The 27,505-nt window shown below is 41.9% G+C and overlaps 2 protein-coding genes across 6 annotated transcripts in view; one reads left to right on the top strand and one right to left on the bottom strand.

Annotated features, from left to right (window-relative positions):
* MSH6 (mutS homolog 6) overlaps nucleotides 1-21,603 on the top strand; it is a 36,666-nt gene extending 15,063 nt beyond the window's left edge. The window contains exons 2-10 of one of the 2 annotated variants that reach the window (XM_020794754.3): nucleotides 5,333-5,535; nucleotides 6,712-6,887; nucleotides 10,679-13,205; nucleotides 14,116-14,381; nucleotides 15,580-15,697; nucleotides 16,142-16,231; nucleotides 19,750-19,904; nucleotides 21,006-21,205; nucleotides 21,447-21,603. In XM_020794754.3, the coding sequence (XP_020650413.3) occupies nucleotides 5,333-5,535; nucleotides 6,712-6,887; nucleotides 10,679-13,205; nucleotides 14,116-14,381; nucleotides 15,580-15,697; nucleotides 16,142-16,231; nucleotides 19,750-19,904; nucleotides 21,006-21,205; nucleotides 21,447-21,522 (3,811 nt within the window). In that variant the 3' untranslated portion in view covers nucleotides 21,523-21,603. Of the gene's footprint in view, nucleotides 1-5,332; nucleotides 5,536-6,711; nucleotides 6,888-10,675; nucleotides 13,206-14,115; nucleotides 14,382-15,579; nucleotides 15,698-16,141; nucleotides 16,232-19,749; nucleotides 19,905-21,005; nucleotides 21,206-21,446 lie in introns of both variants that reach the window. The other variant, XM_020794753.3, reaches the window with a different exon arrangement.
* Nucleotides 21,572-27,505, bottom strand: part of FBXO11 (F-box protein 11) — an 86,975-nt gene continuing 81,041 nt past the window's right edge. For all 4 annotated transcript variants that reach the window (XM_072988000.2, XM_072988001.2, XM_078382750.1 and 1 more), the window contains exons 20-23: nucleotides 26,149-26,256; nucleotides 24,293-24,401; nucleotides 22,935-23,033; nucleotides 21,572-22,854 (exon numbers count right to left, since the gene is read on the bottom strand). In XM_072988000.2, coding sequence (XP_072844101.2) covers nucleotides 22,725-22,854; nucleotides 22,935-23,033; nucleotides 24,293-24,401; nucleotides 26,149-26,256 — 446 coding nt within the window. In that variant the 3' untranslated portion in view covers nucleotides 21,572-22,724. The remainder of the gene's footprint in view (nucleotides 22,855-22,934; nucleotides 23,034-24,292; nucleotides 24,402-26,148; nucleotides 26,257-27,505) is intronic.

Raw genomic sequence — 27,505 nt, 5'->3', positions numbered from 1 at the left:
TTACATCATGGATGAGGGAAGTCTTATTTTGTACTGACCTGGCATTCATCAACAGCACCGTGTGGCTCGAGGGTTTGATGATATGGTCACCTGCTACCATCTGGTTGGGGGTAGGACTAGAAGAGGGGATAGATGTAAGATATCTAACCTCTCTTTTACATGGGCATGTTTTACTCCCTACCCAGCACCACCTCAATGGCTTCCATCCGATTAAAGCTTCACCTAGACTGATAGCCATTCCAGAAATTGATTTTCTTTTAGTTTCACATGAACCCCAATCTGAATCTGCATAGCACTCTGATTTCAGATTGTTAGATGCATTTAACTTCAACTTGCAATCTATGGTTCCCTTTAAGTATCTCAGCACTCTTTTGACACAATTCCAGTGCTTTTGCAAGGTTTTGCAATGCTTACTTTTGCTGCAATATAAAACTTTTATCCACCAAATGTGCCTTATGTATCTGCCACCAACCATTTTTTCTCTTTGGGCATGAGGCAGTTTTAACATCTGCTCATAACTTTTAGGATTAGACATTACCCCATATATATACAGTATATGATGCTGTAAACCTCTCAGGTGGAACACCAACATTAGACCCCTATGAACAATTTCCTCAGGTTCACTACATGTCTCATGTTTCCCTTCTATAGCTCCATTTCCTTCTTCATGTGCCTCACTTTGTTCTTCCTCATTTTCAAACCTCTCTTGTCTATTTTTAGACTGGCAAAAGTATTTCACCGTTTGCATGAATTTGTGACCAGTTCTCATGTTTACAAAAATTAGCTGTCCTGCTAATTCACATTTCCATACTGATCACAAAATCTGTAACTTTTGCTTCCTGTTTGATAGCCTAAGAAAATCAACTTCCTTGCCTTAGGGCTACCTTTTTTCCTGCATGTTTTGGGTATATAAACCCAAGCATGACAGCCAATATTTTCATGTGTTTCAAACAAGGTTGTCTCCCATGTAATAGAAAATAGTTTTTTTTCTACTGCAGAGTTCCACACTCTGTTCATAATATAATTAGCACATTTTATGGCTTTACCCCAAAAACCTCTGGGTAACTTAGCATCAGCAAGTAATGAGTCTAATACAGTTTGCAAAATTCCGTTTCTTCTTTCTGCAACTCCATTCTCAGTAGGTGTGGCTACATTTGTACACCTGTGATGAATGCCTTTTTTCTTAAGCCAATCTACAAAATAATGTGCTGAAAACTCTCCCTCTCAATCTGTCTGAACAGACACTACAGGAATACTAAAATCTTCGTTCTACCATGGCAACAAAATCTTTAAATCTTTGGAAAGTTTCACTCTTATGTTTCATTACATAGACGTAGCTATAATGTGAATAGTCATCTATTATAATTAAACAGAACCTATTACCACCTTTTGTGGGCTGCAGTGGTCCCACAACATCAAGATGAACCAACTGAAAAATCTTGTCACTGACTCTTTTGCTTTTCTTGCTCACAGGAAAAGCCTTTGATTTGGTTAATTTACATATGTTACAATCTAAATATTTCTCACAGTTTTTAATATTTAGATCAGGCACAACTTTTTTTAGTTTTGTTTAAAATTCCAAAGTTTACATGACCTAACTTTCTATGTATGCTATGTATACACTTTTCATGTGGTTCTGAATTGTTAACCACATTTATGGCTTCATTCATTTGGCTCTGATTCATCACATATAGATGATCCATTTGCCACCTGTGCATCATTTTTCGTTATTTTGTATCTGCCTTTCTCAAAAATTATAGTGTAGCTGTCTTTATCTGGACTTGATACACTTAATAAATTATTCTCTAAACTTGGCACACACAGGACATTTTTTAGAGTTTGTTTTAAATAGTTTGCAAACATAGAACCTGTTCCAATTACAGTGGTGCCTCGCAAGACAATTGCCTCGCAAAACAATCCGCAAGACAATTAGTTTTTGCGATTGCTGTTGCTCTTCGCAAGATGATGGTTTCCTATGGACGATTTTTGCAAGACGACGATTTTTCCCCATTGGAAAGCATTAAATAGATTTCAGTGAATTCCAATGGGGAACCGCGTTTCACAAGACGATGTTTTCGCAAGACAGCATTTTTCGTGGAACGAATTAACATTGTCTTGCGAGGCACCACTGTACAGATGCTGACTTTCCATCTGCTAGCTTCATTGCCTTTTGAGCTGAAGGGGTTAAGTTTGTGAACAACTCTTTTCTCTGGCACACATGCTGAGAAGCTCCGCTATCTATTCCACAAGCTTGAATGACCTTCATGCTTCCGCGTTTGTTGATAAAACTTTTTCTTGGCTGGCTGTGAAGTCATCTATGGACCGGACCCTCTTGGTTTATGTTGATAAAAGACCTTCTCCACTGCCTTATCACGTCACCTCTGGTCCTCCTCCACAAGTCTCCTGGACAAATATTGTGCTATCAGGTCTTTCTCTGGCATGTTTTCCAAACTTATCACCAGATTCTCCCAGCTGTCATCTAGGCTGCTCAGAATCACAAAACACTGGTGTGACTGGTCAAACTCCATGCCTTGCTCCTGCAGATGGAGAAATAAATCTAACATCTCTTTAATATGGTTAGACACATCTTCTCCAGGCATTAAAATCTTGTGATGTAGCTTATGTGCCACAGCCATTTTGGACCCGGCTATATCTCATACATAGACATTCCTGAGTGCCTGCCAACACTCCTGGCTTGTTTTCATATTCCTCACCCTAAGTCAGTTGCAAATCTTCCAAATACAATATTATTGTGGCTCTTGCTTTATCATCGTTTGCACGTCCCTCATCATCAGGAGGATTTTCAACATACTGCCACAGTGACTCTCCTCAGGAAAGCAAAATCTGTCACTGCCTCCATATCTTCCCCTTCTGTTTGCCAGGAGGTGATGGGACCAGTGGCCATGATCTTAGTTTTTTTATGTTGAGCTTCAGACCATTTTTGGCTCTCTCCTCTTTCACCCTCATTAAGAGGTTCTTTAAGTCCTCCTCACTTTCTGCCATCAGAGTGGTATCATCTGCACATCTGAGGTTGTTGATATTTCTTCCGGCAATCTTAATTCCGGTTTGGGATTCATCCAGTCCGGCCTTTCGCATGATATATTCTGCATATAAGTTAAATAAGCAGGTGGACAATAATACAGCCTTGTTGTACTCCTTTCCCAATTTTGAACCAATCAGTTGTTCCATATCCAGTTCTAACTGTTGCTTCTTCTCCTATATATAGATTTCTCAGGAGATGGATAAGGTGGCACACCCATTTCTTTAAGAATTTGCCATAGTGTGCTGTGGTCCACACAAAGGCTTTTGCATAGTCAATGAAGCAGAAGTAGATGTTTTTCTGGAACTCTCTGGCTTTCTCCATAATCCAGCGCATGTTAGCAATTTGGTCTCTGGTTCCTCTGCCCCTTTGAAATTCAGCTTGTACTTCTGGGAGTTCTCAATCCACATACTGCTGAAGCCTGCCTTGTAGGATTTTGAACATAACGTTGCTAGCGTGTGAAATGAGTGCAATTGTACGGTAGTTGAAGCATTCTTTGGCACTGCCTTTCTTTGGGATTGGGATGTTGACTGTTAAAGGATCTCCCTGCATACCTGGATATACTTTCTCTTGCTTTTACATCATAGCAAATATAAATGGTTACTGCTGATGAAAGAAAGATGCACATGTTTAATTTCTGTCGTTGCAAGAGGTGGGAGTCTGAGAACCATTCATTAAAAATGTCTGTAATCAGTTTTGACTGTTTTACAGCCCTTGTATATTGGTAATATAATGAATTTATGGCTATACAGTGGTGCCTCGCTTAACGGGCGCCCCGTTTAACGACGAATCCGCATAGCAATGAAGATTTTGCAATCGCAAAAGTGATCGCATTGCGATGTTCTCCATTGGGAAAAATCGCTTTGTGATTATTGCTGGGCGAAAATGCCGGCACAGCTGATCGGCGGGGTTTCAGGATGATCGCGGGGAAGCGCTTCCCCCCATCATCCCGAAGCCCCGCCAATCAGCAGGGCGAAAATACTGGTGGGGGCTTTGGGAGGACTGCAGAGGAGGGCTCCCCCGCGGTCCTCCCAAAGGCCCCATTTTCGCACAGCTGATCGGCGGTTCCAAAATGGCCGCCCCCGCTGTGTTGCCTCGCTTTAGAGGCACCGAAAATGACCGCCCCTGTGCTAAAAGCCAAATTTCCTAAGAAACTGCTTTTACACGAGACAGAGAGGGTCCGGAATGATCAGCTGCTTTACCAGGCAAAATCGGGTCCATTAATTTTACCCTAGGACAGCTGAACACTCTTTCTCCGAAGTCTGACCCGATTTAAGAAAGAACAAAAGCACTTACAGGAGTTCTAGGGAATCTAATCTTCCTAGTACTCTTTAATATGTAGGACCCAAATGGTAGCATTAAGTAAACGTGGCCGTATTGAGCAGATCAGTCTAAATAAGCCAATTAACTATTGTAGCTTATGGTCTATCCAAGAAGCCAACTTCCAGACATTTATCATTTTTATATTTTATTAGAAATATATAAAGATAAGAAAGAAAATTGTTTAAGCAAGTAAAACAAGACATATTTCCATAATCTATTATTTCCAACCCCAGCCATCACCAAAAGACAGAATTCCTCTATAAAAAACGAAAATAACAAACCACTATTATAATTAGAGGAAGGCTGACCTTCTCTCCAATTCCAGTAAAACTACATTTTCAAACAAAACTGTAGATTCTATTAGGTAGAAATCAGTCTTACTGTCCTTTTCAAAAATAAAGTTCTTCTGACGTCCATCTTCTAACTCTCTCCGTGCTGGAAAACCTCCTCTCCTCTCATGCTGGAAATCTTCTTTCTTCTTCGTTCCATGAGTCTTAAATAAAGAGTTATGTCCTTGCTCCTTCTGGGCTAAGATAGTTGCTTGGTTACAAGATAAAGGTCACCTTGAGCTGCAAAAGAAACCGTCCTTGGAAATTTTCCTCTCTAACTCACACACAGAAATCAAAAGGATTTTTCCAGACTAATTTTGTACCTATAAAGTAAAATAGTGATTTACCATTTAACTTTCATAAACAAGTTCATCATAGCCCCTATGGAGGACTTTCGCATAAGCTGAGTTTTTAAGCCCATAGGAACGCATTAAAGGCGTTTTAATGCATTCCTATGGGCTTTTTTTCCCCACATAGCAACAAATCCGGATAGTGACGATTTTTCCGGAATGGATTATCGTCGCTATGCGTGGCACCACTGTATTTATTATAAGCTGTTTTGTGTCCCAGTTGTAGGGGATAGATAGAATGCAAATCAAAACAGTAAACCAATATGTGTACCTGTTTTTTCTTTTTACAGTGACTTCTGTGACTTTACACCTGGAGATTTGGTTTGGGCCAAACTTGAAGGTTACCCATGGTGGCCAAGCCTTGTGTACAAGCATCCAACAGAAGGAATACTTTTCAGGGGTAGAGGAAGAGCATCTCGCATCCATGTACAGTTTTTTGATGATGACCCATCAAGAGGCTGGGTTAGCATTAGATACTTAAGACCATATGAAGGTAAGAGATGGTATGACAGAATACAGCAACCTGGTGTTCTTGTGCTAATGCTGCCACTTCCACTTGATTCCAGTAACTGATGCTTGGAAAGTGTTGTTTGTTGCTTCACTGGAAAAGGTACCCAGTAGGGTAAAATAGTGTAGTTAGCATTTTTCAGACATTTTGCACTAGTAAAATAACCTGCCTGCTGGTCATACTGGATTATGCTTTTTGGAGCTGTGGTTTTAAATGTCAGGCTAGCACCAAGTTACTTACTCTACTACCTGACCATTATCATACCAGTTGTGGAGGGGGGCGGTCCCTTCCATTATCTGACCCAAATCCAGTCTATACCAAGGGAGACTCGCAGGTTTGCCATGTTTTGGCCTCCTCAGAAGTGGTTGCCACTTAGGCTAAATCAGCACCCAAATCCAGCACTATTATCTCCATACTAGATTTCAGCTAAGGCTAAAGGAAACTTGAAGCTCTCTGGCTTCGCCTTGTGTTCCTGTAAGGAAATAAATCCTGATACAGTGAAAACTTTTGCCCTTGGAATCTGAAGCAGGCAGTAAACTAGAGGTATCAAGATCAAGGAACAAGGATGAATTTAGGACCAGATTTTGTTGGAAGGCCAAATACAGCAAACTACACAATCAGTGGAGAAAATATTATATCTTACTAAGTGTAGCCAAATTGTAAAAAGATCAAATTGTGCCAAATTAGAAAAAGTCAGTATGGAAATATGGTTTGGTAATACAGCAGGAAAAATAAGAAAGCTGTATAGCTCTGAGCCAAACACTTAAGCAAAAGGACATCTGAAAAAAATAATAGGTTGCCAGAGCATATGTGAAGTGCAGGCTCCTTGGATGGTCCAGCAGAATAACAGGTTGTGTATGAAGTCCAAGAGGCTCTGATCTTTCCTGCTTATAGACTTTTAATCTTAGTAAGAGAGAAAGGGTCCAGTTGCCAGTTGAAATCTAATTAAGTGAGATGTTCTCAAAGGAAAGATAGATGAAACCACTACTTGCTAATTAAGAAATCATCCACCTGCTTGCCTGCCTGCCTTCCTTTTTTCCCTCCTTCCTTCCCTCCCTCCCTCTCCCTTCCTTCCTTCCTTTCTGTAGAATTATGTACCTAATTTACTTTGGCTCCATTTTATCCAAAATTTGGTTTGTAACCATATCCTCTGTCACACAGGTTCTGGTGGTAGAGATACCCAGAGGGGAGGTATGTTTTACAGTTCAAAGCCTGAAATTAAAAGAGCAATGGAATTGGCAGATGCTGCAATGCAAATAGATAAAAGTGAGCGACTTGATCTTGCAGTGTGTGACAAACCTTCAGAAAGTGAGGAAGATGATGATGAAGATACAGAGGTGATTTTTAACGCTGTTTTTAAGAACGATTTACAAAAAATAAGAGTGACCTTTTGTGCTTGTTAGGGACTAGCCTTTTATAGATGAGTGCCTGCCTTTCTATCAGAAAGGATTGTTTCAATAATTACAGATGTCATAACTGTGTTCCCTGTAGCCCAGTGATGGGACAATGACTCCCAAATGTTTTGATTCATTACTCCCTTTGCTGGCTGCGGATCCCCAGTACAATAGGACTCCTGTATTCATGGGAGCATTACCCTTATCCAGTGCTTGAAAATTTTTCTAAAATAAGAAAAAAATCACACACACATAAATACACCTCCTGAGGATGTATTACCAGGACTGGCCACTAGATGGGAGCAGAGATTATGTGATATACCAGTGATGGCAAATCTGTGGCATGCATGCCACAGCTGGCACGCGGAGCCCTTTCTGCCGGCACGTAAGCCATGGGTCACCAGATCGCACACCCTCGCCCTGCGCAGCCAAACTGTTCTATACACATAAGATCGGTGTGGGCAGCTTTGCGCGCATGTGCCACATGCGGGCCATTCCTTTGGCGTGCTTTTGAATTCCCTCCCGCCTCCCGAGGCTTGTGCACTCCCGCTTCCCCCTTTTTCTCTGTCTTTAGTTGGTTGGCGTCGCCAGCTCGCAATGTTTCCTACTTGCTCCTCCTGAAGGAAAGCGGCTCCAGGGACAGAGAGCACGCGCGTGCAAGTGCGTGGGGGGGTTGTTTTCCTTCCCTTTCCCTGGAAGGCCGTTTTGCGCATGTGCGCCACATGAACGGAGCGAGGGAGGGAAGAAGGGAGGGAGGAGAAATGGCTCAAAATGGAGGTGGCGTGGCTTTTAGGACTTCTGAGGAGCAACTGCCCGCACCCAGCCTGGCGCGCGTGACAATAGAAAGGCGTCCGAGTGGCGGGGACAGAGCAGCACCTGTCTCTCCTCCTCCTCCTCCTCCCTGGGCTCAGCTTGTTGGTCCTCCACCGCCTCAGCCTGCTGGGTCTTAGCATGGTGGGAGTCGGCCACTGGTTGCCCCACTCCTCTGCCCCCACCTGACCTCTTCTTCCTTCTCGTCAGACCGGCTCTTTCTTGGTCCCTCCTTCCCAGTCCCCCCCCATTGCTCAGTCTTGTTTCTCAAGCCACACCGCCCCCACACTGCCTCAAGATGGGCAAGAAGCTGGAGGTGCGGCTCAAGTCCCCTGTGGGGGCTGAGGCGGCTGTCTTCCTGTGGCCCTTGCCCATCTACGTGAGTCCCCGAGGGGAAATGAAGGGGCTTAGGGGAGATTTCATGGAGTGGGTGTCTAAGGAGGATGGGAAAGGGGATGTGAAGGTGGTTGACTTCTGGGTCCGCCACTGCCGCCACCACTTCTGGGGCACACTGCCCCGCTGTCCTCCCCCCTTCCCAGTTTGGGCATGCAAGCCCAAAAAGGTTCACCACCACTGCTATATACAGATAGTTTAAGGCAGTGCTCCCCAACTTTTTTGACACTGGACTGGTTGGGGGACGATGGGGTCTGTGTGCAGGGAAGGTGGGGTAATCAGCGTATGCTGATTAAATTTACAGATTATACCAAATGAACTGCACAGATATAGAATGGAAGACACCTGGCTAGACAGTAATGCATGTGAAAGGAATCTAGGAGTCTTGGTGGGCCACAAACTGAACATGAGTCAGCAGTGTGATGTGGCTGCCAAGAAAGCCAGTGCAATTCTTGGTTGCATCAATAGAGGTACAGTGTCTAGATCAAGGGAAGTGATAGTACTACTCTATTCTGCTTTGGTTAGACCTCACCTGGAGTATTGTGTCCAGTTCTGGGCACCTCAGTTCAAGAAGGATGTTGACAACCTGGAACGTGTCCAGAGGAGGGCGATCGAAATGGTCAAAGGTCTGGAAGCCATGTCCTATGAGGAGCAGCTTAGGGAGCTGGGAATGTTTAGCCTTACAAAAAGAAGGTTAAGAGGGGACATGATAGCCATGTTTAAATGTCATGTTGAAGAGGGGACAGATTTGTTTTCTAGGGCTCCAGACACTAGGACGAGGAGAAATGGTTTCAAACTACAGGAAAAGAAATTCCACCTGAATCTCGGAAAGAACTTCCTGACAATCAGAGCTGGTTGGCAGTGGAATATGCTGCCTCGAAGGGTGGTGGAGTCTCCTTCTTTGAAGATTTTTAAGCAGAGACTGGATGGCCATCTGTCGGGAGTGCTTTGATGGGTTTCCTGCATGGCAGGGGGTTGGACTCAATGGGCCCTGTGGTCTCTTCCAGCTCTATGATTCTATGGCCCACAGTTTGGGAAATACAGTTACAGGTTTTCTGCACCTACACCACAATTTTGTAGCTCTTGAACAATAAGAGATTTTTATTTTTTAAAAAAGAATAGCTGTTACTGGAAGCCTCCAGGAGTGACAGTCTTCTAAAGCAAGGCATAGTGGCTTTTGGTTGTCCGCCCCCCCCAAGATATGAACTTCTAGTCATTTCTGGTTTTGAAAAACAAGAATTTTTGCAATGGATGCAGCTGTGGTTCCTAGGTAGCTGTAGTCTAATGTTTCATTGCTGTAGCAAAGGATAGCCCTTGGTAAGGAAAACTTAAGAATTTTTTTGTGCCTATTGTTCCACTTACACTTGTTACTTAGCTCAGGGTTGGGCAGTACCAAAGGACTAGAAGAGCATGTTTTGTGAGCTAGAAGTGAAGAATGTGGCCTGTCATTTCAGTTAGGTAAACTTGTATGCCTGTATGTTATTTGTATGGTTTTGGCTGACGAGTGGAAAAACAGTATACTGCTGTTTCCCAGAGAATTTGTTTTGTACTGCTCTTGCTATTGCATGTACTTGGAGCAGGCAGCCTGGGGTATTTCAAATGCTTTGGACTCTTAATTCCTGAAATAACTGATCATCATAATCACTGGGTCTGCTATGAGCAGTAGTCTAAAACAGAGGTCCCCAACCCCTGGTCCATGGCCTGAGCCAGGCCAGGCCGCAAAGACAGACCTCCCCCCTGCACACACTCACCCCTGCACAGCCTGTTTGCGCGTGCGTACGTGTGCTCCAGCGTGCCCATGCGAGTACTGTGCCGCCATTTGCGCACAAGCGCGTGCCCGCAGAAGCACCACACCGTTTGCACACGAATGCGTGCCCGCACAAGCACTGCACAAACAAGAGAGCACTCGTTTGTGCATGAGCGCAGGGGGTGCCCCACTTTCCCCAGCCAGTCCATTGGGTGAAAAAGTTTGCAGACCCTGGGTCTAAAACAGCTGGGAGCACTTAATCATTTAACTCTGGTGCAGATTATTGGTTTGCTTGTGATTGTTGCTAACTTGCATGTTGAACCACTGTAAATAGTCACATATCTGTATACATTTCATCATTTTTGAGTGATGGCATTAAACAATATGTCTCCATCACATTTGAAAAGCCCAACAGCTTGATTGTCTTCTTTCTTAAGATCTTGGGAATAGTGAAACATCACTTGTGACAGAAGTATGTAATGCCCAAGCAGAATGGATTATTGGAGACATTGTATTCAGCTGTTAGCTGTAGTAGAGTCTAGCTGTGGCTGTGCCAGAAAGCCAAAAATCTTTCTCCCATTCATAGTTAGTGAAAGGCAACTTGATAGCACATCATAAGAATTCATAGTTAAGACAACCTGTTCTTGAGTCTTCTGTTAAATGCAGCTTTTAGAGGAGGTGGTAGGAATGGTTTTTGTGAATGTCTTACAGCTACAGTGTTAACTTTTCAGCTTCGTTGAAACATCCAATTTTTGTATTTCCTGACTTTTCTCTTTCTTAGCAGGTGAGTGATGAGGGTGATGATTTTTCAGCGACAAAAGAGTTGAAACATAGAAATAAAAGGACAGCTGGACGACTGCAGCAGGATGGAAAAGCAAAAAAGAGGAAGGTCATAGATTTGGATAGTGATCGTGAGGGTTCAGACATGGATTTTAAACCAGATGACGCCAGCAGTGATGAAAACAGTGTTGGAGTAGATAGTGAGTCTGAGAAGGACCCAGAAAAGAAAGCAAAACGTTCCATTAATAAAGTTTCTCCTAAACAGACACAGGAAAAGACATATAAACCCCTGCAGAGGGATGATCTTAAAATCGGTCGCCCTGAAACTCCCGTCAGAGAAGTCAATCTTTCATCTGAGATCATGTTCAAGTTGGAATCTTTTGCAGCTACCGGAAGCTGTGATTATCAGCCAAGTCTTAATGGAGGCGGAGGAGACTCTATTCCAGCTGTGTGGGAGCATGATAAAATTGAGTGGCTCCAGGATGGCAAAAGGAAAGATGCTCATAGGAGACGACAAAATGATCCCGATTATGATCCAAGTACTCTTTTTGTGCCGGAGGATTACCTTAGAAACTGTACTCCAGGAATGAGGAAGTGGTGGGAGCTGAAGAGTCAGTACTTTGACTGTGTGATCTTCTATAAAGTTGGAAAGTTCTATGAATTATACCACATGGATGCTGTTGTTGGAGTTAACAAGCTTGGACTGGTGTTTATGAAAGGCACATGGGCTCACTCAGGTTTCCCAGAAATAGCCTTTGACAGGTTCTCTAATATCCTGGTTGAGAAAGGTTACAAAGTTGTCCGTGTTGAGCAGGTAGAGACTCCTGAAATGATGGAAGCACGCTGTAGATCCTTGGCTCACCCAACAAAATTTGACAGGGTTGTGCATCGAAAAGTGTGCAGGATAATTTCCAAAGGGACACAAACCTACAGTATCCTTGATGGTGACTTTTCAGAGACCCACAACAGATATCTCCTTTGCGTAAAAGAAAAAGTTAGTGATTCTGCTGGCCTCTGTCATACCTATGGGGTATGCTTTGTTGATACAACTGTAGGAAAGTTTTATGTGGGGCAGTTTTTGGATGATCGTCATTCCTCAAGGCTTAGAACTCTTTTGGCCCATTATACTCCTGTGCAGATTCTTTTTGAACGAGGGAATCCTTCTGTAGAAACACAGAAAGTATTTAAAGGCTTACTCCCCTCGACTGTGCAAGAAGGTTTAGCTGCTGGCTCTCAGTTTTGGAATGCATCCAAAACATTAAAAATCTTCATTGAAGATGGCTACTTCGATGACAAGGAAAATGGCAACGGTAGACTTGCTCTGCCTCCAGTAATCAGATCCATGACTGCAGAAAATGATTCACTGGGACTTACTCCTGCTGAAAACAGTGAACTTGCGCTCTCTGCTCTTGGGGGTTGTGTCTATTACCTTAAAAAATGCATTATTGACAGGGAAATCTTATCAATGGCCAAATTTGAAGAATACATTCCTGTGGATGTGGATATTGGAAAGGGAATTAAGTCACATAGTATCTTTGCTAAAACAAGCCAAAGGATGGTGCTGGATGGAGTAACTCTAGCAAACCTAGAAATATTTCAGAATGGAACTACTGGTTCAGTAGAAGGCACCTTGTTAGAAAGTATTGACACTTGCTGTACACCCTTTGGAAAGAGACTCCTGAAACAATGGATCTGTGCGCCATTGTGTAACCCTTGTGCTATCAATGACCGTCTAGATGCAGTTGAAGATCTATTAACTGAGGCTGCCAAAATGTCTGAAATCCGGGATCTTCTTAGAAAAGTTCCAGACCTTGAAAGGCTTTTGAGCAAAATTCACAGTATTGGGTCTTCGCTTAAAAATCAGAACCATCCAGAAAACAGGGCTGTTATGTATGAAGAGGCGAGGTACAGCAAGAAGAAGATAATAGATTTCTTATCTGCATTAGAAGGATTTAATGTTGTAGTTGAAATCATTTCAATTTTGCAAGATATTGTTAGCGGTTTTAAATCCAAAACATTGAAACAGATGGTGACGGTCAAATCTAAAAATCCGGAAGGGCGTTTCCCAGACTTGAAAGCAGAACTTGACAAGTGGGAGGCAGCTTTTGATCACAGCACTGCACGAAAGACTGGTGTAGTTAATCCAAAACCTGGCTTTGACATTGATTATGATAAAGCTCTAGAGGATATAAGTGATGTTGAAGAACGCCTTCGCAAGTATTTGGAAGAGCAGCGCAAACGGCTGGGTGTCAGAGCCATGATGTATTGGGGCGCAGGCAGAAACCGCTATCAAATGGAAATTGCAGAAAGTGCAGTGCCTCGGGATCTGCCTGATGAATATGTGTTGAAGTCCAGCAGAAAGGGATATAAGCGTTACTGGACAAAAGCCATAGAGAAGATGCTGAATGACATTGTCAATGCTGAAGAAAGGAGAGATGCAGCACAAAAAGATTGTATGAAAAGGTTATTCTACGACTTTGACAGAAACAGCAAAGATTGGCAAGCAGCAGTAGAATGCATTGCAGTTCTAGGTAAGCCATCTTCTTAGCACATACAGGTTGAATTTCCACTGCTACTTCATTTGAGTCCCTCGTTTATACCTTGTTTCCCTGAAAATAAGACGTAACCTGAAAACAAGCCGTAGTATGATTTTTCAGGATGCCCGTAATATAAGCCCAACCCCCAAAATAAGCCCCAGCTAAGTGAAACCTCGCCCTCCACCATTGTGCAGCAACCAGAAGATGATATGACTGTATTTGTATAAATGTAGATTGTTGTGCATGGAAAAAAACATTCCCTGAAAATAAGCCCTAATGTGTTTTTTGGAGCAAAAATTAGTATAAGACCCTGTCTTACTTTTGGGGAAACAACTGGAGTTAGTCAGCTGGTGATAAGAAACTCATTTGTGACCTACAAACAATTTTTTTTTCCTGCCAACCCTCCCAGATTTTAATTAGTTCAGGATATTGTTTTAAGAAACAACCCACCACATTACATCTGAAGGAAAAGAATAGTTCTGTGTAATGTTCCTTCTCTTTGAGGAAGCCTCAAAGAAGCACTTCTTACCGTCATGCTTTTCCCAGACTGGTTCTGCTTTGAACAGCAAGGGAATTTCAAGGCTATCTGGGACTCACAGAGGTTCCTGGGAGGGGTAGTTCTGTAGAAAGTGCCCTCTGTATAGCCTTCATGGATGTCGGGACTCAGTTTTCCATGAATTTGTGCATTCTTAATTATTGTACAGTTACTGAGTAACTAACTCTAGTTGGATGCAAGACAATACGGAATTGTACAGTCTTTTGAACTGTTATTTCTGCTTTGATGGCAGAACAACAGTGAATGTTTTATAATTTAAGTACTTGAAGTGATTGGTATTCTAGTTCTAGTGTTCTCTGGATGCAATTGAGGAAGCTAACTCACTGAGGTCTTGTTTTGATTTCATAGATGTCCTGTTGTGTCTTGCACATCATAGTCAAGGATGTGATGGACCATTGTGCCGACCTGTAATCTTGCTGCCAGAGGACAACACACCACCTTTTCTGGAGCTCAAACGCTCCCGCCACCCGTGCATCATGAAGACATTCTTTGGAGATGACTTCATCCCTAATGACATTCTGATAGGTATAGAAGGTGAACACCCTGAGAGCAAAGCTCCTTGTGTTCTAGTGACCGGTCCGAACATGGGAGGCAAGTCAACGCTCATGAGACAGGTGATTAGAAGAAAACATTGCAGCATGTTTTACAACTCTAGCACAGTGTAATCCTTAACCACGAACATTGGATTTGTTTAGGACTTCCTTCTCAGATTTCTACATATTGGTGGTTGACCTAGGGATAATTAAATTTCATTTGCATTGTGTTAGGTGACCTTGTTACTATACTATTATGATTTGGATTATGTAAGAAGAATGGAAATAGGGCTTAAGGTTTGTTGATCTAGCTTCAGTGAGTTGGGACTCTGTGTAACTCCATCTCTTCTGTATAAATACATATGGATTTAATTTTAGATAGGAAACTACATGCTTCATGCAGCAACCTACAAGAAGAAAATAAGTGTTCTACACAGAAAAGAAAGGCAAATACGATGTCATATGGAAAAGAAGACTAGAATTCAGTTGCTATTCCCAACTAAATTAGACCAACTGACATAGTTATAGAATTGTGAGTTAAAACTTACATACTGTAAATCCTGATTATATATTCAGGTGTTAACTCATAGGGTAAGCTCAACGTGGATGGAGTGGTTTGTCTCCTCCATTGTCATGCCCATCACTTTTCTACCCATGGAGAATGAAGAGTTTGAGAACGGCAGAGCTCCCTTATCTCCGATGTGTCTCTGTGTAAGTCAGGATTCTGATCTTCCAAGGACTGGATTCATGTGGGCAGTCCCTATGTATAGGAGAGGTCTTACTTTTCATGGTTGTCACCCTTCACATATAGAAATGTAACAAAAACCTGCACAGAGGGGTAGGATTGAACTGTTCTCTACCTTGAGCAACCTTTGTTGTCATTTAGCCGTTAAGTCGTGTCTGACTCTTTGTGGCCCCATGGACCAGAGCAGGCCAGGCCCTCCTGTCAGAGCAAGATTACTGTTATTTTAACAGATTACCTGTTAAAATAAAGAATAGTTCTGGTTGTAGGCACCACGCTTAGAGAGGAGCAAGTAACCCTGATTCCTCCATTGTAACTTTATCCACATAGAGAGTGAAATATTTAAGGACAAGGGTCCTCCTTGCATGTAAGCTCTCTACACCTGCAGGATTTCTTGATTTCTAGGGGACTCTATTTCCCTAGAACTAAAGGTGTAGAAGTTAATCAAAGCGTTTCTTCCTTGTCCTAGTTAACTCTGGCACAAGCAAGTGTAGTGCAGGCAGTTCTGTAATGGCTGTTGGCTTTGTTGCTTTGCAGGCTGGCTTGCTGGTGATAATGGCCCAGTTGGGCTGCTTTGTACCTGCTGAATCTTGCAGACTTACTCCTGTTGACCGAGTGTTCACCAGATTAGGAGCTTCAGATAGAATTATGTCAGGTGAGTTTTAATTTTTAAAATTAAATCTGAAGCACAAGCAAGTGCTGTCAAAAGTACAGTGTGTAACCGGGGTTGGTGCCCAAGGACAGGCTGGATGATACTGAAATGTTGTGTGAAGAGGGGGGGAAAGCATCTGTTGAAAATCACATACCCTACCCCCAAAATGTGGTGGCCACACAGGCCATCCTGGGCTGCTGATAGGCCATGGGTTAACCGAATTCCCATCAGATTAAATCACAGTAAGCTTGCACACCTGCATGTGGCTTCTCTTTTGCACAGCACTTGCTCTCCAGTAATGAATTAAAAACTGTCAAGTCAGCCTTCGTTTATAAATATTTAATATATGACATCTGTGAAGGAAGAGTGTAGTATGAATTTCCAACTTTGATCAGTTGATCATTTCAGTTTCTCCAAAATCTGAAGTGCGTGTGATTTCTTCACCAGGGGAGAGTACATTCTTCGTTGAGCTGAGTGAGACTTCCAGTATTCTACAGCATGCAACAGAGCATTCTTTTGTTCTTTTGGATGAATTAGGTATGTAAGCTGCATAGAAAGAAATCTAAAATCACACCGTAATAATGGTCATAATTACCTGCTGGCCATTTCAGTTCTTGATTAGCATTCTACAGCTGTCTGCACTACCTCTTCATTTAGCAAGCCTTGCTTAACCACATCATATTTTCATTGCCAGAAACTGTAGACATTGATGCCTCATTTAAGGAAAGTTTCTCTACTTGCAGTGATTATGCCACAGCTACACTTTTTTTTGCCTAAGGATCTATAGTGTGCCAACAGAACATGTGAAACAGCAAGGAACCTTTTTAAAATGAAATGCAGGGAATACGTTTGCATACACTATAGTAGGGCTCATTACAATTAAATACATCCTAATAAAAGTTATTGCTGGAGATACTGTATGCATGCAGTACCACATGCATAAGGGATTTACTATGTATATTTATTTATTAGAATTATACCCCACCCATCTAGACCAAAGGTCTACTCTGGGCGGTATTACAGATTTAAAAACAGTAAAACCAATAAACGTGCAATAAATCCAAGATGGAAAATATGAATTTAAGATTCACATTATTAGTATGCCATTGGCTGCAACTGTGCTAACAGTGGGTTCTGTGGGTTCTTTGTCCTTTACGACCACTGTTACTGTTCTTATGTGCTGTCAAGTGGTCTCTGACTCATGGCAAGCCTGTGAATGAGCAATGTCCTGTCCTCAACTGCCCTGCTCAGCTCTTGTGAACTCCACCTTGTGGCTTCCTTTAGGGCAGACCTGGGCAAAGTGCAGCCCGAGGGCCACATATGGCCCACGAGTCGCTCCTGTCTGGCCCGCAGATATTTTTGAATATCAAAACCATTTATAGCTTTTTGTCTAAAGTTGATCAGTTACTTATCTTTAACATACCACAAAAACGCTCTTTAGTTTTTGTGAAAATTAAAAGTTTAAAGTAAGGGACGTGGTGGCGCTGTGGGCTAAACCGCAGAAGCCTGTGCTGCAGGGTCAGAAGATCAAGCAGTCGTAAGATCGAATCCATGCGACAGAGTGAGCACCCGTCGCTTGTCCCAGCTCCCGCCAACCTAGCGGTTCGAAAGCATGCAAATGCAAGTAGATAAATAGGGACCACCTCGGTGGGAAGGTAACAGCGTTCCGTGTCTAAGTCGCACTGGCCATGTGACCACGGAAAATTGTCTTTGGACAAAAATGCTGGCTCTATGGCTTGGAAATGAGGATGAGCACCGCCCCCTAGAGTCGAACACGACTGGACAAAAATTGTCAAGGGGAACCTTTACCTTTACCTTAAAAGTTTAAAATAAAAACAATCATGACATCACTGTTTCATTTATTTTTAAGTAAAGTTGGTTTGGCCCCCGATCAGATTTTTCATGTGCCCACCCTATAGAAATTAATTGCCCACCCCTGCTTTAGGGAGTCAGTCCATCTTGTATTTGGTCTTCTCGTTTCTTGCTGTCTTCAGCCTTTCCCAGCATTATTGTCTTTTCCGTAAAATAATTTATAATTTATTGTCATTGTAAGTATATACACATACAACGAAATTCACAAATAAATCCTGCCTTTTCACGATATGCCTAAAGTAGGACAGCCTTAGCTTCAACACTTTTGCCTCCAGAGATAATTCAAGCATGATTTGATCTAGGATTCATCTTTGTGGCAGTCCAGGGTATCTGCAAAGCTCTCCTCCAGCACCACATTTCAAACAAATCAATTTCCAAACCCTTTTGTGAGCAGAACACCCATGTAAAGCAGCAGGGCAAACTCCAGCTTGTGCAACTGCAAGCTGGCCCTAAGGACATATTATTTGCTGCAAAAAAAGAATAATGGCTCATGATTTTAATAGAGTTTAAGTTTCCAGATTGGCAAAAATGTCATGTGATGCTGTGGAGATCAGATTCATAGCTTTCTTCAGGTCATTTTAACCGTCTTTAACTAGTGATAAGAATAGTATTGCTACATCAAACCAAAGTGCATCTAGCATCTGGAGCAGGGGTCTCCAAACTACAGCCTGCAGGCCACATGTGGCCTGCCTTGCTGTTTTACCCAGCCTGATCCCTTAACCCTGTGTGCACGGAGGAGGGGTGGGTGCAGGGAGTGCGTGTGTACACATGCACGCATGTTCCTGTTCCTTTGGCCCTCTAAGATCTTGAAAGTATCTGGTGTGACACTCAGGGTAAAAAGTTTGGAGACCCTTGATCTAGAGGTACATGTGTCTGGCAGTTCTGTTCAGTCTCTTGGTGATGAATTAGTCCACTGGTAGTTAAGGCTTTTTATGATTTACAGTATTATTTATGGTTCTTTTTTAGGTTTTCCTTCCATCTGAGGTGTCTGCTTAGAGAGTGCAGTAGATTCCTACTTTGAATGTTCTTCCTAGGCAAACTTCAACACATGAAAACGCACTAATTTTCAGTCCCAGACAATGATCATGTTATGACTAGAGGTCTTAAATATTTTGAATTTGATACTTTTAAATCCACTTAAGCCATTGTGGATTTTAGTTGAAAGAGAGAACCATTTCCTTTTAATATTGTTAAGCCTTAGGTGTTCAGTTCTAATTCAAGAATAATTCACATAAATAAGGCCTATTTACCATAATCAAAATTTGTACGGTGTGCCACAAGTACAAAACAAAAGCTAGAACAAAGTATGGAGATAACTGAAGCCCATCTCATAGATAACATCAACTCAAAAGAAGAGAGTATTCATATCTAGCATTTTGTCAAGGAGCTGATTTTTTGGATAGAAACTACTTTTGTGAAGTGCTCCTTCCTCCCTTTGCTGACATAAGTGAGTACACCTGTGAGTCTCAAACGAGCTCCTAGAGCAGCAAGTCATTTGACAGAACTGCATCCACTACAACAGCCAAGGTTGTGGTGGATGCAGCTCAAGGAGTAACAGTTACTACTTGAGGCTTATGGCATCGGCGGTGCCAATGGGGTCCTGGATTACTTGGCTTTTGGAAGATGGATATTCTCTCATGATTCCTTTTTGAAACTCTTACATAAAATCAATCTGTTCACTGTGTCTCCTGTTTCTGTGTCAGAGGGGTTGGGAAACAGGCCACATCTTCAAAATCGAACTGGCTGAAGACATTTTGCTGCTTGAGGCAAAGGGGCCCTCCTGCATTGTATGCCTAATTGTCTGCCACCCTATCTGAGGGTAGAAGGTGCATTTCGAGGGCAGTGCAAGTTGTGCAGTACACACACACCCCTCTGTCTGACAAGAGGAATGCTTGGCGGTTACCACTGTCCCCCTCCCCCCGGGGGAGGCACTTGCCTCACTAAAGGCAGCCCTACTCGAGTGGGGTTTGCTACCTGTACGCTCAAAGCTATACTACATCGATGGATTAGACAGTGCTGAAAGAGAGCATTTTCTAGAATGGCCTCTTGAGTTTTCATTTAAGCTCTTAGTGGTTTCTGTGGCTTTTAAGAATTCTGGGTACAAGAGGTGTGTTGTTTTTTCCACTAGCTCTGATTTTGCATTTATCCTGTTCTCTCTCTCTCTCTCTCTCTCTCTTTTTTAGGTAGAGGTACAGCTACTTTTGATGGAACTGCCATTGCTAGTGCAGTCGTCAAAGAACTCTCAGAGAACATTAAGTGTCGTACAATGTTTTCAACACATTACCATTCTTTGGTAGAGGATTATTCTCACAGTCCAACTGTGCAGTTGGGACATATGGTACATATTATCTTGTTTTGTTTCACCTGCCGCTGTTGTGTTTCTCCGTGATTATAACTCTGCATTTTTTCTAACCCATAGTTAAGAGTGCCCTTTCCTACAGGAAGATGTTCTGCCATATGAAACAGCATTCATTTATCTTCAGAATAGATTAAGTCAAATTTCCCCTTTTCATATTCATTGAGCAAATTATGCCACTCTTAACAGAGTTAATTTGATATTTGAAATTCCATAAACATTATTTCTTCCAACCACTTGCACCATCATACGATGGATATTCTGTATACTTTATTAGTAGCAAAGATAGCTGTAAAATGAGGGGGAAAATACCTATGGCTTAACAGTTATTGGGTCAGCTGGATACTTTGCATTAGATGAAAATGGAGTGCTAGTATAAATACACACAGGTGATTCAGTGCTTTATATAACTGTGATATCTAGCTCTGTTCCTGTGTTAAATGTATTGTGTCCATGCACACTTGAGGACAGGAGTTTGATTCCAGCTCACTGTCTTTTCTGGTTGGGGCTGTACTGTACACTCTCCAGGGATAACTTTATATTGTGGAAGTGCTCTTGGAATCATGCTTACTAGCAGTTTTGGCTGATAAGCAGGCCAGTCTATACAGTAACTCTTGACTGTATAGACTGGCCTGCTATGTATGCTTGGGGTGGATACTGAAGTGTGCTGCAGCCTAATGAAATTTATATGATTAACAAAGTGTTGAGGTCCTTTTCTAGCGTACTGTGCAGCAAGTGGAATCGCCATGTATGTTCTAAGTGCAGGGTTTTCCCACAGACAAGTAGGGTTGTTTGCTCAGGTATCTTCCAGTTTACTTACCCCTTTCTGATACTATTTCATTGATTTTCATGGATTCTCATATAGTACTCTTATAGATCAGTTTGAAGTTTTTGGAATGGTAAATATTTCAAGCACCAGATGTAATATGTACTTCTTGAAGAGAAATTCAATTTACAAATTTTAAACTGACAAAATATTTTTTTCCTGTCAGTGCTATATTAGAGGTAGATCTTGTGCAGGCTGGTATAATATCTAAACCAAGGAGTGGGGCTCTCTGAAATGACTTGTGGATTTTTCCCCAGGCATGTATGGTAGAAAATGAGAGTGAGGATCCTAGTCAAGAAACAATCACGTTCCTGTACAAGTTCATTAAAGGAGCTTGCCCTAAAAGCTATGGCTTTAATGCTGCAAGGCTAGCTAACCTTCCTGAAGAGGTTATTCAGAAAGGTCACAAAAAAGCAAGAGAATTTGAGAGAAACATTGTTGCATTGAAATTGTTCAGGTAAGTCTTCACTTTTCTGTTGTGTATTAGTGGAGGCACTAGATTTCCTTCCAACCATTTATTGTGTCCTACAGAACATAGGAGAGTAACAGCATGTTGGGAAGTCACAGCTACGTTGGCTCCACCTCAACAGATGGAAGTGGGGGAGGTAGAGGGTCTAGGAAAAAGCCCCTGTTGTGTTTTACCTTTATTAAATAAGTGGTGTGGGGACAGACGGTAACAAATGTGTATCTCTTGACAGGAATCTTTGCCGGATAGCTGAAGGAGCACCAGTGTCTAGAGATGATCTTGAGAAACTAACTGTGCTTTATGGCTGAGACAGTATACAGTTTTTACAGCAGTTTTCAAATCCAGTATGCAAACACAATGATCTAATAAACTTTATTTTTTAAAAATGACCATTTTCCATTGTCTTTCCTAGGAAATTAAACCCTTTTAATTCTTACCTACCCTCTACATAATGGTTATTGAATACTCCACAATATATTAAGTCTAGATGTTATGGTACATGCATACACTTTCAGGCTGTTGATTACCCACTGTCACCAATACACATAAATGGAAAAAAGCTATGAAACTGTATAGGGCTGTCTATATACTTTGTCTCATCATCATTAGAGCAGGAATTGCAATTTTCAGCAGTTCTTAAGAGTAATGTCCAGACTGTTCAATAAAACTGTGAACAGAGTAAAATACAGGATTGTTTGGGTGAGACTTACATTGTATTTTAAAATACGGTAAAGCCTCCATCTACAAACTTATTTCTGTACTTTGTTTTATAGTGCATTATTTCCCAAGAAGTCTCATTAAAACATTGTTTCTTAAGGTGGTGTAAAGATCATGAGGGCAGGGTGGGGCAGGGGAGAGTCTAACTGCAAAGGATACCAGAAAAATTGCTGGATATAATTTAAGATTAGTGTTCTCTTTCATAGAAAGAACGTACATACTGGGACATGAGTACAGTTACAGCAAGTCTAGGTGTGCTAACAAAACAGGACACATTCAAGTACAATAAGATTTGCTTGAAATTAAAAACTACATGAGATTAAAGCGTTAAAATCATCTCAATCTGAATAAATGTTAAAAAAAATCAAAATAAATGCAGAAGTGCTAGCTCACATTTTTACCATATTACAAAAAGCAATTGGTACCCATGTCCATAAAGGCAGCAACAAAGACTGCTGCTCGTCTACAGAATAGTACTACTGCAAATGGGACTGCATTTCATTGCTACTTGTAGAAATACCAGCCTTTGGGAAGTTGGTATCTGTACAAAGATGCAGCTTATTTTCTTCACTTCTGTCCCTTAGTCTTTGTTTACACAGTAATGCTGAAACGCCCAGTTCTGTTATCCTGAGTCAACATATTGCCACTTTCTTTTTGGTAGGTTGAGCTCCATAGTGTCACCTCTTTACACATCCATTTTAAAGTCTCTCTCTCTGCAGAAATGGGCAAGTATACTTTTCTCAAAAAACAAAATAAACAGAATTGAATGGCAGGACTTCTCTCTCAAAGTAATTCAGTTGTGCTGCAGTGTATTAGATTCTATAGGAGGAGCAGAGTCATATAGTGTATCTGTATCATGTGTTGGTTCTCCAGCTAGTGTACAGGGATTGGACAGTGTTCCAGCACCACAGTCGCAGAAAAACCTGCAAGACAAACATCTTTGAAATACTCACTGAAAACATTATACTTAAGTTTTCTGCCAAATGTTGTTCAACATACATACCTATCATGTCTAATAAATTCCACATCATGTCCTTGATGGCACTTTTTAATACAATTCACGCATATAGCATTGCGATCTGTGGTGTTACAAGTGTGACATCTAGAATACAACGTTAATTTGTTACGAACAAATCATTTTCTGATTTCATTCATTTCATTAATTTGTATACCACCCCATTAGTGCAGTGCACTATTCTGGGCTGATTACAGTACAATAAAACATAATAGGGTTATAAATAAAACCAAGGAACTAAAACATAATACAGGAGACTTGACATATAAAACAGGGGTCTCAAACTCAATTTACCTGGGGGGCTGCTGGAGGCAGAGTCTGGGTAAGGCTGGGCCACATCAGATTTTCCGCCAAGTGGAGCAAGAGCTGGAGGAAGCTGCCCAGGATTTTCCTTAGCCTGAATGAGGCTCCAAGGAGGAGGAGGGGGAGGGGTGCATAAGCCCTCATCACCGGCCACGACCCCCTCCGGCTCCTTCACTACCACCAGCAGCACCACAAAGAAGCGGAGAAAGGAGGGAGTGCAGTGACTGCCTAGCCGGGGGGGGGGGGGGGAGGGCATAATATTTTTAAAAAACCCTCAGAATCACCTTGCCAAAGGAGAAAAGCCCACATCGGTACCTGCAAAATTGAACAGAACGGGGCTCCCACAGGTGCATGTGCACGCGCACACACACACAGAGGTCCGGCAACCTTCCTCTGAAGGCACCCCTCCAAAAAAGGTGCACTCTGCAGCAGCAGCTACCCTCACCACAACAGGGGAGCAAACTTTGTGAGGCGAGCCCAGGCACCCTCCAGAGTCGAGGCAGCTGTAGCAGGACGAAGAAGAGGAGGAAGCACCACCAGGTGCTGAGGTGGCCGCTGGCCAGGCTGGTGCTGGGGGTGCTGAGAGAGAAAGGGAGCCAGAGAACCGCTTCCCTGGAAGAGGTGGTGGCGGCGACTTGGAGGCGTTCATTGAGGACAGGCCAGGAGTGAGCTCTGCTCTCGGGCATTGCACGGCGGCAGCTCAGGTGCTCGGGGGAAAAGGGCCAGCAACACGCCTCACTCCGCGACTCTCCCCCAAGACAGCGACTCTTGCACCCTCCATCCAGAACTGCAGCCTGCCAGCCAGCCCGCCTGTCAGCCGGCTGGCAGGCTGCAGTTCCAGATGGAGGGTGCAAGAGGCGCTGTCTTGGGGGAGAGCCAGTTTTTAAAAAACTCTTGACAGCAGAGGACGTGTGGGCGCTTCGGGGGGGCAGGCAAGGTGGGGGCCACAAACTATCCAGCGGGCCACAAATGGCCCTCGGGCCACATGTTTGAGACCCCTGATATAAAACATTAAAATTGAAGTATATAACATGTTCACTTACCTATAGAAATCATGCATGGGATAGCTGGTGTAACTTGATATTTTATATAGACACTGGCCTCTACTAACAGCTTTCTCTATGGCATCTTGATTGTTCATTATTTTGTTGTCTGTAATAAAATGGCAGGGTCGGCATTTAGTTTATTGTTCCGCAACACAAGAGATATGGCCTGAAACAGGCAAGCGTTAATTGTCCAGTAAGTGATCATTAGCTCCAGAATTATGCTTTATAATCCCAATTATAAAAAGTTCTGCCACATGCATATTCTTCTTGTTGGCATGCAGCAAGGCTACCTGGAAAGCCATCCCTACCCAAAAGAGAAATGCTGGACACTTGCTCACTTGAAGCATGTATGAACCTGGCCCCATGTACATGAAATGGATATGATAATGTATCCCGGAAGACTTTGAATAAAAAAAAAAACACAACTTTTCCAATACCTTTCAGCAAAGCTCTTGAATAGGAAAAAACATCTGTACTGAAATGGGGTTTAATAATCAGCAAAGCATAGTTAACAATTATATCTGTTCAGTCCTATATATCTACTCAAAGGTAATCATTATTTGGCACTGGTTAGGCTGCAGCTTGAGTACTCTGTCTAGTTCTGGATATCGCACTTTAATAAGGATGCAGACAAAGTGGAACAGGCTTCAAAAAGTCATTTGCCGTATTTCTCCATGTATAAGACTATACTTTTGTCTAAAATCTTTAGACTAAAAATTGAGGGTCATCTTATACACGGAAGCTGAGGAGAGAACAAAAACAAGCAGGGATCAAAGCACTCCTGCAGCGCTTTGATTCCTTTCCCCCTACACTTGCTAAGCCCCACTTATTTTTCTTAATTATGGATTAGAAAAGTGGCGTCTTACACATGGGACCATCTTATACATGGAAAAATACGGTAGTTTTCAGCATGGATCTGACCAGAAACAAAGAATCACTGCATCAAAGTGATTACTGGCTGTTGTTACTTCCTTCACCAAAATTTGCTCCATACAGTCCTAGATAGACAAGATTTTTTCATTGCTACGGAGGAGCAACCATGGACAATCATCGTGAGTTCATTTTTTAAAGTAAATTATTTCAGGTACGACTAAAACAGGTTCACACTGAAAGTTACATTGCATTAAGATCTCTATAGTATACAGTATTAAATTGTCAAAATCTTGTTGCAGTTTTCCACAACCAAAAGGTCAGCTGCCCAATGGCTCTTCCTGTCCAGCGTGCCCCCTCCCACATGAACAGTCTTAAGACCAGACACCAGTCAGGTGAATGAGAGAAACAAATGACTTAGGCAATACTGCACAGTATAATTCAATATTCCCAACTTCAGGCTACCCAGGTGGTTCTTGGACTACAATTCTCAGAAGCCTTCACCACCCAGTATGCCAGCTAGAATATCTTGGAGTTGAAGTTCAAGAACACCTGGGTACTCAAGGTTGGGAATCACTGCGGTAAATGAACAGGATTCTAGCCAATGTGTTTAAATAACACAGCTTATAGCACCAGCTCTTGCTAATATTTTGTTCTTCAAAGGCCAGGAGTTTGTGCATAAAAGCATTTGTGTGGTCTTCTTGGCAACCAGGCATGAAACATGTTTTGGTTTTATATGAAATATCTTTATTTCAATTGAAATGCCAAAATAATTAACACAAAGGACTAATGGGTTAAATAAAAACACAAATTTCCAAGATGTTCTGCTTTTAAATAAAGAGGGCATTTTTTATGAGCAAAACTTTTTTTTAAACCACAACAAGCCTCCTTAAGTTCCCTACTCCCTGGAATGAAAACTTATTGTCAAAATAAAAAGTTTCTGACAGCTACCGTAAGCTTAAAAGTATTATAACTGGACATACCTTTCATTGTCACATTGACACCAGAAGCTAGAAATAAACCTCCAAACCGGTTGTTGAATATCTGATTGCCTTCCAAAGTTGCAGTTGCATGATTTGTTATTTCAATACCTTACATTAAAGAGAAGGAAAGTTAGTGTTGCAAAAAAATGACTATATCTGAAATATTTACTTCATTCAACATGAGTTCTCTTTCTTTGGAACTCTCAGCCAAGAATAATATACTAGTTAATTAAATCTGCATTTGTACAGAAACTGGCCACACATACCAAAATTCAAAATGGTATCTGCCTCAGGAACAGAACAATATTTCATTAAGTTGATTGACAGCACTTCAAAGCACTTCCAAAAGATGGAAGGGGGGGGGGTACAAAATGCCAAGAACATAAAACAGGGTGGCAGCGATGTTGTAGAAGTGGCCCTCTGGATTAAATGGATGTTTCCTTATTTGGTCTAGAATTCGTTTTTCAAAAGTAGGTAAGCGAAATACCCCTAAAATTCATAGGCAATGCAAGACATATTTTGAATTACACTCCATCTGTAATGATGACATTATGAGCTTCTGACACAAAAGGCAGGATTCAGACCAGTATTTTAACAGTACACTGGCTGAAATCATTGCTCAGTTATGCAAAAAGTATAATTTTTAGATGTGAACTGTTGTAAGAAATCTTCACAGACATAATCTGCGACACACAGTTGCACAACTCAATATGCAACAATAGGCATGAAAATTTCTTAATGTATGCCAACTTGCTTCCAAACATCACACTGTTTACATAATTGCATACCAAGATTTTAGCCACTGCATTGCATTGTATTATCTATATTAATTACTCTTTTAGTTGAAGGCAGGATATAATTTTCATAAATAAAAGGTTACTCTCTCTTAGTGTAGTAAGTCTCCAATATCTAGGCATGTGCTATCTAGATCTTAACGGATTCCAATCCCAAAAGTCTCCATTATGGGAATTCTACCTGACAGACCCACTATGATAAGATACCTAAACTCTGCTCACCTGGGGAAATCTGAATAACACCTCTCTAATAACATCTATCTAGCAGAGGCAGAATGTTGTTTCAAGTTTAGCATGATTGTGTTAGCCAAATTACCTGAGCTGTCTGCAATGTTGAGAGTTTGTTCTTGAACAATCTCAAAGTACATGCTAGAAAGTGTTATGGGACAGACTGAGCACAAATGCCTGAAAGAGTCTTAGTTGAGTGAAGCCTTGGGGCAGATACTGTAAGGTGCTGTGGATAATGGCAGATCATCTTGATCTTATATCCAAAACCTTTCTTTTCTTAGAATTTGATTCAACTATTGTACTAAACTAATATTAAAAAGAAATGATTCACACAA

Source organism: Pogona vitticeps, chromosome 1 (genome assembly GCF_051106095.1).
Source record: "Pogona vitticeps strain Pit_001003342236 chromosome 1, PviZW2.1, whole genome shotgun sequence".
NCBI lineage: Eukaryota > Metazoa > Chordata > Lepidosauria > Squamata > Agamidae > Pogona > Pogona vitticeps.
Note: the sequence above shows the minus strand (reverse complement) of the source record. Positions and strands in the feature narration are given on the sequence as shown.